Raw genomic sequence first — 17,503 nt, forward strand, 5'->3', positions numbered from 1 at the left:
GGGTATTTTTCTTTCAGCTGATGGGAACACGGCCCTCGGAAAAGCCCGAGCAGCACTCGAGGCTCTGATCGCCCATTTCCTGAAGCAGTTTACCTGAAGGACCGTGTCTAATCGAGTGATTATAAGGGCACTGATTTACCTTATCTGGAACTAAACTGATTATTTCTCATACTTTGTGGTATTTAATAGGAGAAAAAGAGGGAGGAGGATGAGGGGGGGGAAAGCGCTACCTGATTAGGAGCTCAAGAGCCTATTCTGCGGAGCCATAATAAAACTTAAAAGAATTTGCGACGAGGAAACAAAGTGCCCTTTGTTGGAAACAAAAGAAGAGGAGAGAAAAATCTTCCAAGTATCCATAACAGAAACCTACACGCCACCCTCCAGCGCAAACAGACTTAGGTGCTTCAGAAAAAGGCACAGCTGACCTCCCAGCAAGAACAAGGATGCTCGGAAAAACATCTTCTCAACGGCTCCGCGCCCCGGGACAAACAAAGGGTTTTTAAGGATCACATTAACGTTATGGGCGAGCCACTCAAGCAAGGCAAAACTAAACATTATTAACACCAAACTGGAAAGCGGGCAGTGCCGCAGATGTGTCACGCAAAGGGAAGCCTTAATTCCGCTGGAATTGAGAAATAATAAATCCTTCTTTCACGGCGCCACAGCGATACCGAAATAGCTGCTGGTTTCCAGCAGGTAACGCCAGCATTAAAACAAATGAGGAATCCCTTTAGCTCTTGCTAAACGCTGCTTCCTACCCTGGTTATTTATTCCAGCCTTTAGCCAGCATGGATTTTCCTTTCAAGAGGGGTATTGCAAAGGTTGTTGTTTTTTTGTTTTTTTTTTTTTCCCTTGGACACCACTTACAGAGGTCACACACATTTTACAAGATAAAGATTCGGGCAATGAGCTCTTTAATATATGAGGAGAAGCTGACAAACAGAGAGGGCCCTCCCCCAGTTCCTATGAAAGGAGAGGAAATATGTGCCCTTATTCAGAAGTTGCATCCTTTTTTTCCTTTCTCTCTCTCTCTTTTTTTTTAATAACTGAAATTTATGTGCATCAGCAAACTTTTGGGCATTGTTCTTCCCAAACTAAACTGTTCCTTACAGCCTCATGTTTACTGAAGCCTAAAATTAGAACTGACAGCAATTCACTGCAACAAAGTGGACTTCTTTCCCTGCCTGCCTGCAGCCCGCATCCCATTCATGGCCTCGAAATCCAGGCATCCCTTGACACTCGTCTGCCCGGAGAAGAAAAATAGGGCAGGGCTGCGTGCCGGCCGAGTGCTGCCGCCTCTCCCGGGGACAGCTCACCTTGGCACCGGCGGAATTCCCGCTGCTCCGCCTGGCCCGGGCCGGCCTCAGCCTGTGCCTGCGGCAGGAGCGAGTGCAGAGCCCGCTCGCAGTCCCGCAGCAGCGCGGCCACGGCGCTTTGCTCATTCATGAGCGCCGATCGCGGTGTCCCGGGCGCACGGGGATCGATCGCCCGGCACGACGCGCGGGGTCCCAGCGAAAAGGGTCCCTTCGGGGCCGAGGTACCTGGCGAACAAAGGAGGGGGGAAATGATTAACTAAAGTATCATCAATTATCTGAGAGGCTCAAGCAGGGGGAAATAATAGGGGAAACACATGGAAATACGTGACGGCCTCGGAGGACTTTATTAGAGGAGTGTGTGAAGTCACTGCAGGGTCCTGGTGACAGTGTGCCAGGGGGACAGGACAGGCTCATCGAGGGAGCCACGGCATCCCGGGCAGGGAAGTGACAGCCGGGGCTGTGCCGAAGCCCTTTGCACCTGGGAGGCTCGGGCTGTCACACACCCCCAGCCAGGATTGAATGGCAGAGAGGAGCACGCTGTGTGCATTTCCCAGAACACAGAGACCCTCTCTCCTGCCCTGGGGTGCCATCCCGTGTGTGAGTGCTCTCAGGTGCTTAGGACACTGCCACTGCAATGTGATGCAGGAACCCCCACCATTTCCACGACTGGCATCTGGCTCAGTACCTGCCAGAACACTCAGACAGCTTTCAAAAATTAATCACAAGATAAATATTTTGGGTTTGGCTTTTTTTTCCCCCATCAATTTGATGATGTTTTCACTTAGAAAACTGTTCCTGCAGTTCAAAGCAATATAGTCAGGAGCAGCCTCAGTGTAAATGTATTTAAAACTGGGGAAACACCATGGTAGTGGAGGAGGAAGAAGGGCAGTGCAAAGGACAACACACAGGCACATTTTAGCAGCTATGTTTCCAGGCAGTTTTTTCCCTTTCTGCTGTGGCTCTGGGACTGCTGGACCCTGGAGCTGGTGGCAGATAGGCTGTGCTCTCAACGGCACTGAGCAGGAGCAAGCTGCCAGACTGAAAAGCAAAAGAGATGCACTCAAGCGAAAGCAGAGAGGATCAGAGCCTGCCGTGGAAGGGCAGGTGGAGCAGGGCAAAAGATGGGATTCAGCAGCAAAGAGCCTGGAGGCAGGAGCTACTCAGTGGGGCTCTGACAGACTCTGCAGACAAATGTCACAGAAAGAAGAAATTTGAAAAGTAGCTGTAAGAGGGAGACCAAGCAACGGAGCACAAGCACATAAGAGAAACTGGGGAGCACATAAAAGATCAGCCAGAGTCAGAGCCATGGATAAAAGCAGAAGGAAAACCTAGATAGTGTTGCCCATCTTTTTAGCCCCAAGTAGGATCCACCAGGGCCACCCTCTGCAGGGTTTGAGCCAGATGGGCAGAGCTGGGTCCTGGGATCACATCCCTGTGGATGCACCAGGCACAGGGCCCATTCAGGGGCTCCCATCAGGAGCAAAAGGAGATGGGGCCAGAGACAGGGTTGGGGACAAAGCTACAGCATGGTCCAAAGTCCACCCAGGAGATGGGGCTGAGCTAGCTGTCACTGACAAGGATGAATCTAAACAAGGAACACAGCAACGGGATTTGCTCATGGCCCAAGGTCCGAGTCCACATCCTAGTTCACAAAAATCCTTTCTCCCTAAGGATCTGTCAGGGACAGATGCCTGAAACCAGGAACAACAGCCAGAAAGCAGAGTTCCCTGCTCCACCCTGCCAGCTCCAGACAAGCTGATCCAATTGCTGGGTATCCATCAGGGAAAAGTGCAGTTGCACTAACACACCTATGCCAGTGCAGCCTGCCCTGTTAACTGCACTGACATCTGCTAATTGATTTATCTGATTACCCAGCCCTGTGGGAAGGAGTGTGCAGCTGTCCCAGGAGTACCTCCCAGGTTGGGATGAAGCATCCCTGCCATCTGGCCCGGACTCCATTCCTTTGTGTAATTGATTTCTCAAAAATCTCATTTTCCAGGGAGCCCACCCCAGTGACTACCCAGCACATATACACCTGCCTTGGATCTGCTGTGGACAGTAATCCCAGGAACTGGGACCTGGAAACTGCTTCAGGAGTGTGCAGAAGCTGGAGAAGGCCTGTGCTCAGCTGACACCTCGTAGCCTATAAATAAATGCTCATAAGCACAACTTGTAGTGCTGATGCACCAAATCAAGCAAACACCAGGATATTTCCCTATACAGAAAATCACACAGCACCAGGAGCATCCAAGGGATGTGTTCCACTTCTCTGTGCTACAGCCCAGATCAGGCTTCACCCCAAACCAGGCTTTTAAGCCCAGCTCTCGTTGGGTCTTTGCTGCAGGCAGGAGGCCCCGTGGCTTTGTGAGCCACACAAGCTGCCACTCTCACAAAGAGCTGCTGGGGCTTAGCAGGGAAGCTCAAATTAGTGTGGAAGCACAGCACTTGGCTCCCTTGGATAGGGAGGATTTAACTCACCGGGAAACTGCCAGGTCCCTAACAGCCAGCTATGAATGGCAGCTAGCAAGGGATTCTTCTTCAAGTACAATTTTTTTTTCCAAAGAATTGAATAAACAGCAAGGACATGGAGTAATAAAATAATGATTTACAACAGCAGCCACAGCAAAGTGCTGGAACCACAGAGAAAAGTGCAATAAACTGTACATTAGTACTCAGAAGGTAGACAGGCTTTTGAGACCCATCACAGGGGACAATGACTCGCATCATAAAATCAGCTTAAAATGCACCACAGAGCTTTAAAGCACATCAGCATCCTTTACACAGATGCCACTTTGCAAGTTGTGCTTTGTGACAGCTGTGGTGCTGAGTGACAGCTGGGAGGGGGAAATAACCAGGCACACAGCTTTCCTGGGGAAACACTGACCTGAGCCTAAAGCCCAAGAGCAGAACAGCAAAAACTTCTGGAGGCCTTTAGAACCCTCTCAATGGTGACTAATCAGCTTTCTCAAAGTTCCCTTAAATCCTAACAAGTGGCACTTTAAGGAGATGGTTTTGAAGTGGTAAAAATTGCAGCTTGACATGCAGCAAAACTCACATGCAGCACTCACTTAAAGATGCTCTTTGAAAACACATAATAAAAACAATTTTGCATCAGATTGAGGATTTAAGCACTGCTTGGTAACAAGAAAGCTGCTTTACTCCTGTTTTGGGCAAAACCAGCTTTTAAATGTTCTATGTAATTGTTAAGACACTTTAAAACATAAATAATGAGGAAAAAAAAAATCTGTGCCATTTCTGATTGGAGTCTGGATTAAAATAACTCCTTGCATCAAATACGATGAAAAAAAAAATTACACAGGTCTCAGGGGATGAGAAAATACATTTCTGTGGTTGCCCTCTAATTGGAGCTGGGGTTCAGAACAAGAGGGATGGAGAGAAGGATTGGGTGGGCTACAGAGAAATGATCTCTTTAATAAGAAATGGGCCATACTGTGACATTTCAGAGCCCTTGGGCTAGAAGACCAAAAGATCTGTCAAGAGAAAGGAATTTTAAGTTCTGCCATGGATGGAGGGAAGCCTGGGAGTCAATCTAGCTGGTTTAAGACTGCAATTAGCTCTGGAGGCTTTAAGAAAAAGAAGATGTAATTGCTGCATTCAAACTTCAAATGCAGCAAGGATAACAAGCTCTGGTTTCTCAGACAACATCATTTGGGAAATTTTCCACAGCATTATGGTCCTGAAACACAAATTAGAGACCACCAGACCTTTTCTCTCTGAAAATATATTATCCTAATTTTCATCTTATTCAGGTTACCCTCCAGTTCCAGGGAGACTAATGAAGAGGAAGCAAAGACCTGATGAGTTCCATGTGGAGACTACATTTATGGATTAATCCCAACAGGGAGCAAATAAACCTTATTCCCAGAGCTCTCGGTTGGGACTCGACACAATCAATCGAGGAATGGATAGTTATTTATGACTGAGGCTGTTTTGACTTTCAAATAAACATTTTAATTATTTTAAGTGTTATGCTGGAACTTAGGAGGGAGCCCTGTTTCCATTGCACCGCCTTGCTCTCCTGTCCCCTAATCCCAAACCACTCTGGTCATTATGACACTGCAAATTACACTGATGTTCATGCCTAAAACATTTGGAAGGTAAAATCCAGGGACCAGGCAAACTAGAGAAGAGGGAGGAGGATCCCTCTGAGCTGAGGCAGCACAAATAAAAGGAGCACTCTCAAACTGCACTGAAGAAAATGAGGTGCCCAGCTCTGAAACCCTTTTGTGATCAAGTTGGCACATCCTGATCCATCTTTGCATCCTGCTCTTCTGTGCCTGCTCCCACAAGCAATTTTAATAACCAGAGCACTTAGGAGTGTTTCTTTTCTAACAGTTCATTTTCAATTCAAGTACCTGCCCCACTTGCACTGCTAGCTTTTCCCTCCTGCCTAATTTGGTGTGCTGTGGCCCTTCCACACACGGCTTCCCTGAGGTTAATGAAGCCACACTCACTTTGAGGGAAGCTCTTCAGGCTGCTAGAGGTTTTTTGCTAAATAAAGATAAGGGGGGAAATCATGGCAGAGGCAGTGCTGGGTCTGTTGAGCTGCTGGAATTAGTCTCACCTGTCAAAAAGAACAGGCTCAGCTTTATTTTGGGGTTTGGCAGCTTGAGGGATTAAAAACTAAATCAGAAAAAAAAATAAATAAAAGAAAACATGCTGTTGATAACTTAGCAAAGGTTTCAATAATTGAGTTAATATCATCTTCCACAGAAGGCAAATTCAGTTTCCCTGAATATTTCAGTGAACACACATTTGTGTTTTCCTAGAGCATTTACCTTTCTTTGCAAAAAGATGGTTTAAAAACTAAATAGATTTGCTAGGGGCTTTATTCAGTTAGTTAGCTAGTTTACTTCTCTGGCTTAAAGATTAGATGTTTTCTTTTGGTAAAGCTGGCTATCCCAACTGGCTGTATTAAAATAAGGAAGAACCTCAATCAAAAAGCCTCTCCTAAGGCAAGCTTTCTTGTTAATATGCACCAACATGAAAGGGTTTCTTTTCATCCTATACAACTACAGTGTGTGTAAATTGCAGGGGGCTCATTGGCATAAATCTTGGCTGTGACCTCTGAGGTAAACTGGATTTACATTACTTTCTGACAAGAATTAAATGAAGGCCTTGTGGATATATGAACAGCCTTCTAGACTGCAACAGATGGGCATGAATGTGCTCCCTAGGCAAACTATCAGTGACATCTGTGTCCTCCAAATTCTGGTGGTCTCAGCCAATTAGCAGGCAAAAGGGGAAAAAAAAAAAAAAAAAAAAAAAAAAAAAAAAAAAAAAAAAAAAGCTGCCCCTGCACAGCTTCCCCAGGCAGGGCTGAAGCAGAAGTGCTTCTGTTTGGAAATGGGATCAAGAACAGCCTCCAGCAGCAAGGAGCAGCTTTGGGGGCTGCCCTGATGCAGAGGTAATGCTACAGGAAAAGTCATTAGGTAGAGCAGATATTAATAGGAATATTACTACAGGACAAATCCCAGCCCCTCCCCAGCCTGTGTGGGGCTGGGATAATGGGATACCATCGTGGATTGACACTGCTGCAGCCAAGGATGGAGTCCTGTGGATCCCAAAAATGACAGGAGGGTGAAAGTGAAGCTTAGTGCCTGACACAGCTAAGGCAGGAAAAGCCCACTCTTGGTCTGCATCCAAAGCCCTCTCCTGCAGAAGCAGCCAGAGTTGGAAGGGACCCATAAGGATTCCCAAATCCTCTCCAAGCATCCCTCCTTGGGTGGATGGGGCCTGGGGAGCAGCACACTCCATGGCCACTGCACCTGCCTGCTCCAAAGCTCAGGGTTTTGAGGGAGAGCATTCCAGCTGCAAACATCCTGGGGAAAAGACTTTTGCAGTTTAGTGTGTGGGAATGAGGTCTGGGATTTCTTGGTGCAGCACAGGCACAGAACAGAGCCAAGGGGACACAGCCACTGCCCAGCACACAGAGGTGGCCAGAGGGGCATCAGGGAGCCAAACCCACCTCCAACCTACAGCAAAGCCTGGATCCAGGCCAGTTACAGCAGAGAGTGACCCAGAACAACACACAACCTGAACTCTCTGTCTCCCAGTGCTGAATGGAGCTGCCATGGCAGGAGCAGGCAGGACCTCTGGCTAAAAGCAGAGTCTGGAACAAAAGCACCTGTTGTTTTGCCCTGGTCATGACTTTTCAGAGAGGCCACTTGGGTGCTTTTCCCTCAGCACTGCTGTCCCAAGTACTACTAGGGCATGTTAAAAAAAAAAAAAAAAAAAAAAAGGAATAATGAGGGGCAGATCAATAAATTAAAAAGTTCTGAAAAAAAAAAAAGGAAAAGAAAAAAGGCATAATGAATTTGGTACAGCACATATTTTTAGATCAAAGATGCCTTTGAAGTGACAAACCCTTAATCCATAAACTACTGAAGCACTTCCTTTCTCTCCCAAACTACTTGTTGTCAAATAAAATGGAAGTTAAGGAAATTATCTTTATCTGAAAATGGCCAAAAGAAGCCATCACCTAATGACAGCCTTGTCAAAATGACAATTGGGGAAATTGTTAGGAAGGGGAGGCCTGACTACTGGAGGAATAAGCTGGCTGTTTGCTCTAATCTGGTCAGGCAGGCCCCACACAATTCCAGTCAGCTTGCTGTGTGAAACAGCTAAGTCTTTGTCAGTGCAGGCAGGGGCTGGAAAGACTTCTCTTTCATGAATATGTATCACCACCCTCCACGTCTGCAGAGAAAAACCCAAACCTTCCAAACAGCAAAACTTAAAAAAAAACCCCAAACCCAAAACAAAACACAGAAAATAAATCCCAGAACAACAAAATCCTGAGATAAGGAGCTGCAAGGAGAGAAAAGGCAACTAAGCAATGAAAGCACAGGTTTGGGAAGTGCAGCCAGAAGGATCCTCTTCCCAAAGGCTTTTTTGCACTTTTATGCCCCAGCAGACTGGGATGAGGCACTTCAAGTGCACAAAGGCAGAAGGGCCCATCAGGGTGTTTAATGTCCATCACTGTGGTTTGTGTTTGGCATTGGTGGCACTGAACCCTGGCCACAGACACACAGAAAGGAGCTCACAGGAATTCCTCGTGGGAGGAGGAATCACCCAGAGCAGGGCTGGGCACTTCCAAGGGCAGGCACAGAGACAGCTCTGCATCAGGGGCAGAAATTTCCTAAAAGCTTAAAAGCACAGGGAGAAACCAGAGCTCCTTGACAGGCAACAATACAACCAGGGTGCAGAGAAGGGGATGGTGACTCCCCAGAGCTCCCACTGAAATGGTTTCCTCAGAAATGCCCCTGACATCTGTAAAAAAAACACCTTGACTCAGGCAGTTTGAATCCAACTTCACGTTGAAGTCTGGGAGATTTTTTTTTACATCTGAGCAATGTCAAATCTCAAGCATTCTGAAGACTGGCATAACAGGGAGACAGGAGAGCCAAATGCAGAGGAGGTGGATGTACAGGCAGAAAGTGCCTCAAAAGGTGAAATGGCTCAGAAAAGCATGTCAGAAACTCTGTGCCTCTGCAGGACTGATGCTGAAACTCCTGTAAACCCAAAAATGGTGTTTAAAGCAGGTGGGAAAAGAACACAGGATCAAACAAAGTCTGTGCCTGCTGCAGAAAACCCAAATGAAGATATTTTAAGCTGTGGTGGGTTTTGTCTCTGTTGGAGAACTATGACATCATTAAAGCACAGCAATATTTAAAAAGTTACCTTCAAGTATTGCTGCTATCATTTTAAGTTTGCTTGTAAAACTGCAAACTAGATCTTGATTTGTTACAGAGAGCTTGTGGTGATATTACAGGTGATAGTTGTTCTGAATAACGATCAGAATATGAAAGTTTGGCTCCCAGCAGAGATATCAAGACACAATGCTCAGTTTTGAGGTTCCAAATATTATGCAATGTTTGCTGTAGACATTTCCATTTCATTAGCATATCCTCCTTTACATGAAATCCAGCAATGAATGCTGTCCCTGATCTAAGGCTAATCCTCTTTAAAGAGCTACAGGCTATATTACATGTGGCCACAGCCACGGTTGTGCCAGGGCTGAATCACTTTGAAGCCTATTGAACAGTGTTCCCTTGTGAGACCATACACAGAGCCATAAACCAATGCTCCCTGTGCTGTGAAATCCTGCTGTTTCCATGCCCAGGAGTTTCTGACAGGGACACACTGGAGTTCCAGGCAAAGGGCTGCAAACAAGGAAGGGACACTCAGCTGCCTTCACCACCCCTCAGTGCCAATTTATGTAGAGATACAGTAATAAAAATCCTTTTTTCCTAAACCTCAACAGCAACTGCCCCAAGGGAGGGCTTCCAGAACAACCAAAGGTGAAGGTGAACCAGACACCTGCTTCCCTGAGTAGGAAGGAAGCTGCTTGAGTAGTTTGGGACACAGACAAATCCATCTCTGAGGAAAAAAGAGAGAAATGGTCATGCATGTACCTGCAAGGCTGCATTGCTCACAGCTTGGTGCCCTGGAATGATATAAATGAGATAATGGGACTAATGGGACTGTGTTCTTATTGCCACACAATGTGGAATCTTCAACACTTTCACATCTATACAAATTTAAGGGCAAAAAACCCACAGAACAACAAAAAGATCACTGTATTCACTGGTCCTGTTGCATATCAGCAAAATACAGGCTATATCATCTTTAACTGTTCAAAATTACTTTCTTTTTTCAATGAAGGTAACTGGAAAGGCTGGCTCTGCTCAGCCTGCACTGTGCACATTAAATTCCCTCTGAATGGTGTCAAACCAGACAAGGAGAGTGGATTCAGCCTCCACAGTAGAACTGGGGCCTGGAGAAGGCAAAGTTCAACCTCCTCACTATCAAAATTACTTTTCCTTTGCAGGGGAGGGAGAAAGAGAAAAAACAAACCAAAGGTGGAGGGAGCATTAGAGGGAATAGGAAAAATAATCAGCAGGATGGTGAGAGGGAAGCACAGCAGACAGCAGGATGGGCAGGAAGCTGGAAGAGAAAGTGAGAAGGAAGAGAAAGGCTCTAAAAGGAGGATGAAGGGACAGATCATGATGTAGAACGAAAATGAGAACTTGGAAAGTGACATAAACAGAGTCCACCTTGCCAGGAATACTTCTCAGTAGTCAAGGCCAGATTTGTCATCAGTTTGTTCAGGTCAGATGAGAAGAAAAGAGGAGTGGAAGAGTTCTTTTTCCTGAGTAAAGAAGGAGCAAAGAAGGAAATAAACAGAGGGGACCGTGCTCTCTCTTCCTCCTCTGGAGTGGAGCAGCTCTTGGCACTGGGAGCTAAAACTTCAGTGAACACACATCCTCCCCATGCATCTCTCCTCCCTCCCACACTGACATCCAGTGGAATACAGTGGGATATCTCTGGAGCACACCTGCCTTTGAGAAGGGTCTGTCTCTTTTCTGTTTGAACTTGGTTGCTGCACAGAAACAACACCTCACTGCAGAGCCTCACTCCAGGTTGGTGCACACTCCATCAGGCCTTTCCCAGCTCTTGGAAGGTACCACTGCCATTATTACCATCAACTTACATGCACCTCGACAGCTCTTGCACTACCAAAATGAAATTTATGACCTAAAACGAAAAATAAAGAAACAGGAAAGAAACCCCATCCCCACAAACCAACGACTAAAACCCACAAACCACAGAAATCCCCCAAAACGAGCGCTGCCTTCCCGTGTCTGGTCACACATTGCCACCTGCTGGCTCCCACTCAGAGCTCCCAGTCTTGGCTGCTCTGGAATGAGAAAAGGGCTGGGGTTTATGGCTCTGAATCAACCAGCTCTCACTCACCTCCTCCTCAGTGACTCCGTGGGTCCTTGGAGGATGGTTTTGCGTCACCCCAAAGAGAGCAAGCCCTGGGACAGGGCAGGTATTGTGCCCAGGCCTGAGTAAGGCATTTAACACCAGGCAAAGCCATAAAAAGGGGTCATGTGCCTCGGGAGACACACCTGGGATATGGAGAGGGCTGGGCAGGACAAATATCCTCCTGCTGCACCCTCCTGGGGCATCCTGAGCTCAGCAGGTCACAGCTGTGTGACACAGAAACGCAGGGCTCGTGTCTGCTCGTGCCAAAGGAGCAGCACTTTGCAGAGCTCTGCCCAAACCAGCCTCAGTACACCCAAACCCACGAGAGGGGCCTCAGCAGCTGCTTTAATGCCCCTGTGGTGGCACCATGGACAAGCTGTGCCGGTGAGTGGGAATGCTGGTGGCCAAAAAAGCAGGGGAATTACACTCACACACGTTTACAGGTGTGTCACCCTTTGCACCTGAACCCACTGGCAAATCCCAGCACCACAGGGACAGTTGTGATAACCAGGTGTAAAGGCCAAGTGTGACTGGCAGCAATGTAAAATTTCCTTGTATTTTCCCATTTCCCAGATTTGCCTGTGTGGGCTCTGGAGTTCCAGGAATCAGTTGTCAGAACAACAATGCACAGCCGTGTCAAAACCACCTCTGCCTTCCAGCCTGAAAAACCCTCAATCAGCCCAAACACCATGTTTATTTGCAGTTTTGCTGTCTACCAAAAAAATTTCAGCTAAAAGGAGAAGTTATTGTAATACTGGAATGACCTCTACTACAGCACGGAACAATTTTAGCAGGATGATCACCCAAAAACCCCACAAGCACAGAGAGCCTGCATATTTTTTTTCCTCATAAAGGGCAAAACGGGAGCTGTTTTCCTAAAGCTGGCAGCGTTTCAACTGACTAGAGACTTATTGAAGACAGAAGCTGTAAATCCAGTTCCTGCCCTCCCCTTTATAAAATCACACAGAGCTATACTTCAATCATAAAACAATAATGGAATATGCAGCTAATTCGACCTCACCTAATCCTGGAGGAAAAAAATAAAGGTCCTTACATACCTCAACAGATACAAGTATCCAAGTAATCCTATCAGAAAAGTTGTCTCATGACCTGGGACTCAGGCTCTTACCGGAAACCAAGGGCTGGCAGGAATTATAACCATCAACACATGCAATAAATAGCAGGGCTTGCGCAATCCTGGCTTTTCCAGAAAGCAGCAAAGTGCTTTATTTTTCTTGTGTGTGAGCACACAGGTCCAGCCCTGCCTGCTGTAAAAAAGGCTGTGGGAGAAAGTTGGAATAATCTGTTTTTCTTCTCTGCTTTCCGACACAACTTCTTGCTAAACACAGTTTAATGCTTTTTTTTTTCCCCTGATGTCAGGGAGAACTCATAGAACAGCTGTATTAGACTGCACACAGATAAAATCTATTCCACAATAACTACAAAGGAACTTATCAACCCACAAGTCATTTACCTGTTTGTTGAAGATATAAAGAGAACCAACAAGTGGAAAACAATTTCTATGAACCAACAGAGTATTTTGCAACCCGTGCCAAGGCAATCGAGCCCTCGGTACTTACTTGCCAGTCCCACGCTGCACAGGTCCAGACAAGGGAACACATGGAATATTTGGGATCTGGATTGAAAAGGAACAGGTTTGCTTTGCCACTTGTTCTATGCAAATACAGATGTCACACGGAAATACAGAGTATACAGGGCGTAATACAGAAAATATGGAAGTAAGAAAAAGTTTTCGGATCGGTTTAGACCACGGGCCAGGGAAAGATTAGGTTATTTCCCAAGGGCGGTGCAATGAACCTGAACTGCATCTGCTTAAAGCAAACTACCAAATATTTTCCAACAATCAATCTAAGATCATCATCAGGTCAACTGCTGCGCTCATAATGCGCCGCTCACCAAAGCGTTTTACTCCTCAAAGCCTTCATTTGGGGGTAACACCGAAATTATTTCATTATTTCGCCTGACAGCGGAGCCCGCGAACTTGTGATCCCGGCTCTGAATACATGCCCGGATGGTCCCGAAAACCCGGGACAGACCTGTGGCTATTCCTTTAGAGCTGTTCACAGTAATAAATAATTTAACACACACACACACACACACACCCCCTCCCCCTATTTATTTTAAAATAAAAGTTCCACTTCCGGTCCCGCGGTGCCCTCAGCGCCTCAGCACCGCCCGTCCCGCCTCAGCCCGTCCCGCCCCAGCTCCGCCCGCCTCAGCGCTCACGCCGCTCCCGGAGCAATTACCGGGAGAAAGGAGCCGCCGGAGCCCTCGGCAGGCGCCGGAGCCCCGCTCCCGGCAGGTGAGGAGGAGGCGGCCGGGCCGGGCCGGGTGGATGTGAGGGGAAGGGAGCGGGCGGGATGGATCAGCGGGCGGTCGCCGGGCGGTTCCCGTGGATCCCCGGTTCGGTCCGGAGATCCCGGTGGGAGGTGGCACCGAGCCTGCCCCGGGAGCCGGGGCTCGGGTTCTTAGGGCTCCGCGTTGTTCTCCTGCCTCTGGGAGTGGGGATAATGACGCTCGCCGGAGGGGAGGATGAGGTGAGGTCGCGGCCGGTTTGATTCCAGCAGTGAGGCAGCGGCTGCCTTAGAGCTGAGGGGAAAATCTGCAGAAAGCTTCTTTCGCCTGGCCAAAACACTCTAGTAAGTAGAAGCATATTTAGGGGAAAGAATGTTCAGTATGCTCAGCCTTTAAGGCAGGACTGGGCAGCCGTGCGGCGATTCCTGAGGTGATCGCGGATCTGAAGCGCGGTCTGTGGGAGAGGCCGCGATCCAGCTCCATCAGGGGGCTGCCCGAGCAGTGGGTGGCTGTTCTTTATTAATTAACGTAGCCATTTGTAAAAGTCATTAGTGTAGCTGTAGTTACGCGTCACAGAAGTGTGTCTCTGTGGGCTGTAAACAAAGTGAAAGTTGGTTTTCCCCTTCACCAAAGATGACCTCCTGTAACATCTGGTGCAGAACACGGAAGGGCAGAACTGGACACGGGGACGGTTCCTCCTGGCTCTCAGAGCTGCTTCCATCATCCCAGGGCTGGGGAATCTCCTAGGAGGAGGGATTGATAGTGGTGCCACCACAGCTTGTCTCACAGATGGCACAGAAAGGAATAACCTGATACCAGGGTGTCTGTATTCCTGCCAAAAGCACAGATTATATTGCCAACTTGTTTTAAAGTGAGCCCTGCTGGAAATTCTATGTTTCACTCGTCATCTGTGCTGTTGCAGCCTACTTCAGTAACCAAGCTGAGGTCGCTGAGCTGCTGTGTCAGAGCTGTGGCTGGTTTTGTGCTAAAGGTGCAAAGGAAGGGGCTCTGAGGTTTAGCACAGAAAGCGATGCGCTGATACACCACCATTCACTGTGCTTGGTGTTTGTGTGCAGTGTGTAAAGAGCACATGGCAGCTCCATCGACACAAAAACACAATCATCACATAATTGCAGTGATGATTCACCTGCTCATAAAGCTCTGAATGGAGCTGTTGAGCTCCAGACCTGTGTGAGACAGTGGGATCCATCCTCTTACTGCAATGTGGATGTAGAAACATCTGCACTGTGTGATACCAGTTAAATGGCTGCTCACATGTTTCTCTGGTGAGTAATTGAAAACTCATTTGCTGGTTTCTACTTTCAAACAGCAAGACTTTTCCAGACTCAGTTTTAGTGCAGGAAGACACTGGCCTTGCATTCAGAGAACCAGATGGCAGCCTTTTGTGAGCAGTCTCAGGTTTTATTAGGATGCACTGCAGTCACTCAGGCTTTGGAACAGGATTTATTTCATAAGTATGTGGTCTCTGTGCTGCATGTGAAGAACTTGAAAAAAACAACACAAAACCCAAGAGAAGCTTTTCCTTTAGCACTTCTGCAGCAGCAGAGAGCTGGGATTTTCCAAACAGACAATGGGGAAATAGCTAGAGGTGGTGACAATTCCTCTTTTAGGTCTTGTGGATAGTCCAGCTTTTGCATTCACTTTTGATGCCATCACAGGAGTCAGTTCTAAACGCATTTTCTTTGCAAGAGGTCAGTTGGGACCCAAGAGCCAAAGGAGTTCCTTCTGCACATTTGAATTGCCACTGCCTACAGACAGTTGGTAAAAGTAAAAATAATTTGACACCTTCCTGTCACAGGACACACCGAGAGCAGAGCACAGATTTCATCAGATGTATTGTCAGCCAGCTGTCTGGAGTTCTGTAGGGTCAGTTGGAGCAGCACAGGGAGCATTTCAGTGCCACACTGAAACCAATTTGTTCAGTTCCGCAGCGATCCCGTGCTGCGGTTCCACCGCCGCCCTGCTCTGAGCTCTCTTTCCATCATGACCTCCTTGGAGGAAGCCGAGACAGAGGAAACGGTGACGTGCCTCCACCTGACCTTCTACCACCCTGGGCAGGAGGAGAAGATGATGTTCCGCTGCCTGAACTTCTGCAAGCGCGAGCAGGTGCGGGCGGACGACACGGCCAAGTTCGGCCGCGACTCCAGCGTGTGCCGCTACAGCCTGGTGGACTCGCGCGTCTCCCGCGCCCAGTTCTCCCTGCACTTCTACAGGAAGCTCCACAGCTCCGAGTGCGGCTTCGAGATAAAGAACCTGAGCAAGAAAACAAAGCTGACCGTCAACCAGACGGAACTGGGGCACTTGAACAAAATCGACCTGCCCTGGAAGTGCATCATCTGCTTTGGGGACTACCAGATCCTTGCAGAGATTCAAGAAGGGGAGTCCGTGGATTATTTTGAGACTCATTTGCACTTGGCTGAAGCACCCATCCTACAGGAAAGGTGCCTGCCACGCCTGCCATCCCTGCAGCCTATACCTGAGAATGGCATTTCTCCTTCCTTATTTCTTCCCCAAGGCAAAAGCCCCACAGAGATTGATGAGAATGAGCTGTGCTAGCGGGGAGGAGGAGGCTGGGTCAGGTTTTGTAGCCTGCACAGCTTCCAGCATGGACAGCTCTTACCTCAGTCCAGGGTTCTTGGTGGTGCTCACTGACTGCTGCACATCAGTCTTCTTTACTTGGTGTTTCCAGCAGAGGCATTCCAGAGCACTGTTCCACAGAAATGGATTCCTGCCACTGCCTGCACTGAGGCCTGAGGACTCTGTGATGCCCAGAAAGGTGTGGGAGACAGGGTGTCACTCAAATCCATGGCAGCAGGGTCAATCCCAGAACCCTGGCTAAGTGCCTTGATGGGATATTTAACAGGCATTAATACAGAGCATGCACAGCAGGGTTTTGATCCCAGACAAGGGGTGGCACAATCTCTTGTTGCATATTACACTTTGTGCTTTGCTTTGTACGCCAAATTCCAGAACAGTATTTGCAAGCCTAGGTTGTAACTTCACAGATTTTGCAACTTGGAAACACTTTGCCCTTTTAAGTTTATGTTTTTATTAACTTCAAAGCAAGGTTTGTTTTTTATTTTTACTTATTTAATTAACATATATATTTTTGCAAGTTTAACTTTTTGCAAGTTAATACTTTTGCTTGTCATGTAGACAAATATGTAGCATCAATGATCATGGTCTATAAAAATCCACAAATTAATTTTGTAATAAAAGCATTTTGTTCCCTACTAAGGATTTGCTCTATTATACAGCTCCAATCTACAGGAATTTTTAGAAAATAAAATTATTTCCAGGACCATCCAGGTAAGAGACTGTCACTATTCTGGGATTGCTCCAAGGTAAGAATTTACTTAAATACTTTCAGGAAGTTTTCTACCTCTACCCCTCTACCCAAATCCCTCTAATAATTTTCTTGTCTTTTAAGTATTTCTCAGGTTGTTTCAGTCAAGTTTTTCTGTGCCAGCTTTTCATTGGCTTTTTTATTTTGTCAAGTGTATTAGTTTGCTTGAAAGACACATTGGGAAGGAGTTACCCATTTTATCATCCCTAATTATTACAATGCATTTCAGCATTAATCATTCCAAGAAAACCATAATTATTACTGAGGGGAGGAACAGCTGAGATTAAGGCAACCAACCACAAGCGAGAGGAGAGGCAATGAAACTCAAACACAGCCTTATGTAGGATTTGTCTATTCATCTCCTCCTTGACAAAATTACTTTGTTGCCATGTTTTCCACTCTTGGAACCAGGCTGTGGTTTCCAAACAATGACTTGCACAGCTCTATTCACCTGAGGTAAGAATCAACCGTGTAAAATACACATTAAAAAATGAATTGTCTCCTGTCACTACATTGATTGAAGAAGCACAAGTTAATTTACACAAGGAAGGTTGTTTTACCTTTGAAGTGGGAGGGTACAGCTGCTCCTTTCCAACAGGAGAAGGGCTCCATGCTCCAAATTCCTCAGGTATTGTGTTACTGCAGCTTGTTTAGAGCTTCCCTCCCAAAACAGCAGGTCCCCAAAAGGGACGCTGTGGGATTCAGCAGGGCT

The 17,503-nt window shown here is 47.1% G+C and overlaps 2 protein-coding genes across 7 annotated transcripts in view; one reads left to right on the forward strand and one right to left on the reverse strand.

The window, feature by feature from the left end:
* Positions 1–13,455, reverse strand: part of ALPK1 (alpha kinase 1) — a 34,860-nt gene extending 21,405 nt beyond the window's left edge. For 3 of the 5 annotated variants that reach the window (XR_013774288.1, XM_079305998.1, XM_079305995.1), the window contains exons 1-2: positions 12,167–12,288; positions 1,317–1,541 (exon numbers count right to left, since the gene is read on the reverse strand). Coding sequence is in view for 4 of the 5 variants with exons in the window: in XM_079305998.1 (XP_079162124.1) it covers positions 1,317–1,446 (130 nt within the window). In the remaining variant the exon portion in view is untranslated. Of the gene's footprint in view, positions 1–1,316; positions 1,542–11,093; positions 11,191–12,166; positions 12,289–13,375 lie in introns of those variants that run through there. The other 2 variants (XM_079305996.1, XM_079305997.1) reach the window with 2 other exon arrangements.
* Positions 13,305–16,678, forward strand: TIFA (TRAF interacting protein with forkhead associated domain). Of its 2 annotated transcripts, XM_079306019.1 has the most exons (3): positions 13,375–13,431; positions 14,561–14,710; positions 15,377–16,678. In XM_079306019.1, exons 2-3 carry the CDS (start codon positions 14,688–14,690, stop codon positions 15,999–16,001), a joined length of 648 nt encoding a protein of 215 aa, XP_079162145.1. In that variant the 5' UTR covers positions 13,375–13,431; positions 14,561–14,687; the 3' UTR covers positions 16,002–16,678. The 2 variants fall into 2 exon arrangements, with proteins under 2 accessions (XP_079162146.1, XP_079162145.1); XM_079306020.1 differs by lacking the exon at positions 14,561–14,710 and having other exon boundaries at positions 13,305–13,431.
* Positions 16,679–17,503: the final 825 nt, after the last annotated feature.

This window comes from Erithacus rubecula (assembly GCF_903797595.1).
Source record: "Erithacus rubecula genome assembly, chromosome: 5".
Taxonomy (NCBI): Eukaryota; Metazoa; Chordata; class Aves; order Passeriformes; family Muscicapidae; genus Erithacus; species Erithacus rubecula.

Coding starts and splice junctions, on each gene's coding strand:
- TIFA (XM_079306019.1), top strand. CDS start 14,688: ATGGCTGCTCACATGTTTCTCTG. Junction 14,711..15,376: donor GCTGCTCACATGTTTCTCTG/GTGAGTAATTGA, acceptor TCAGTTCCGCAG/CGATCCCGTGCTGCGGTTCC.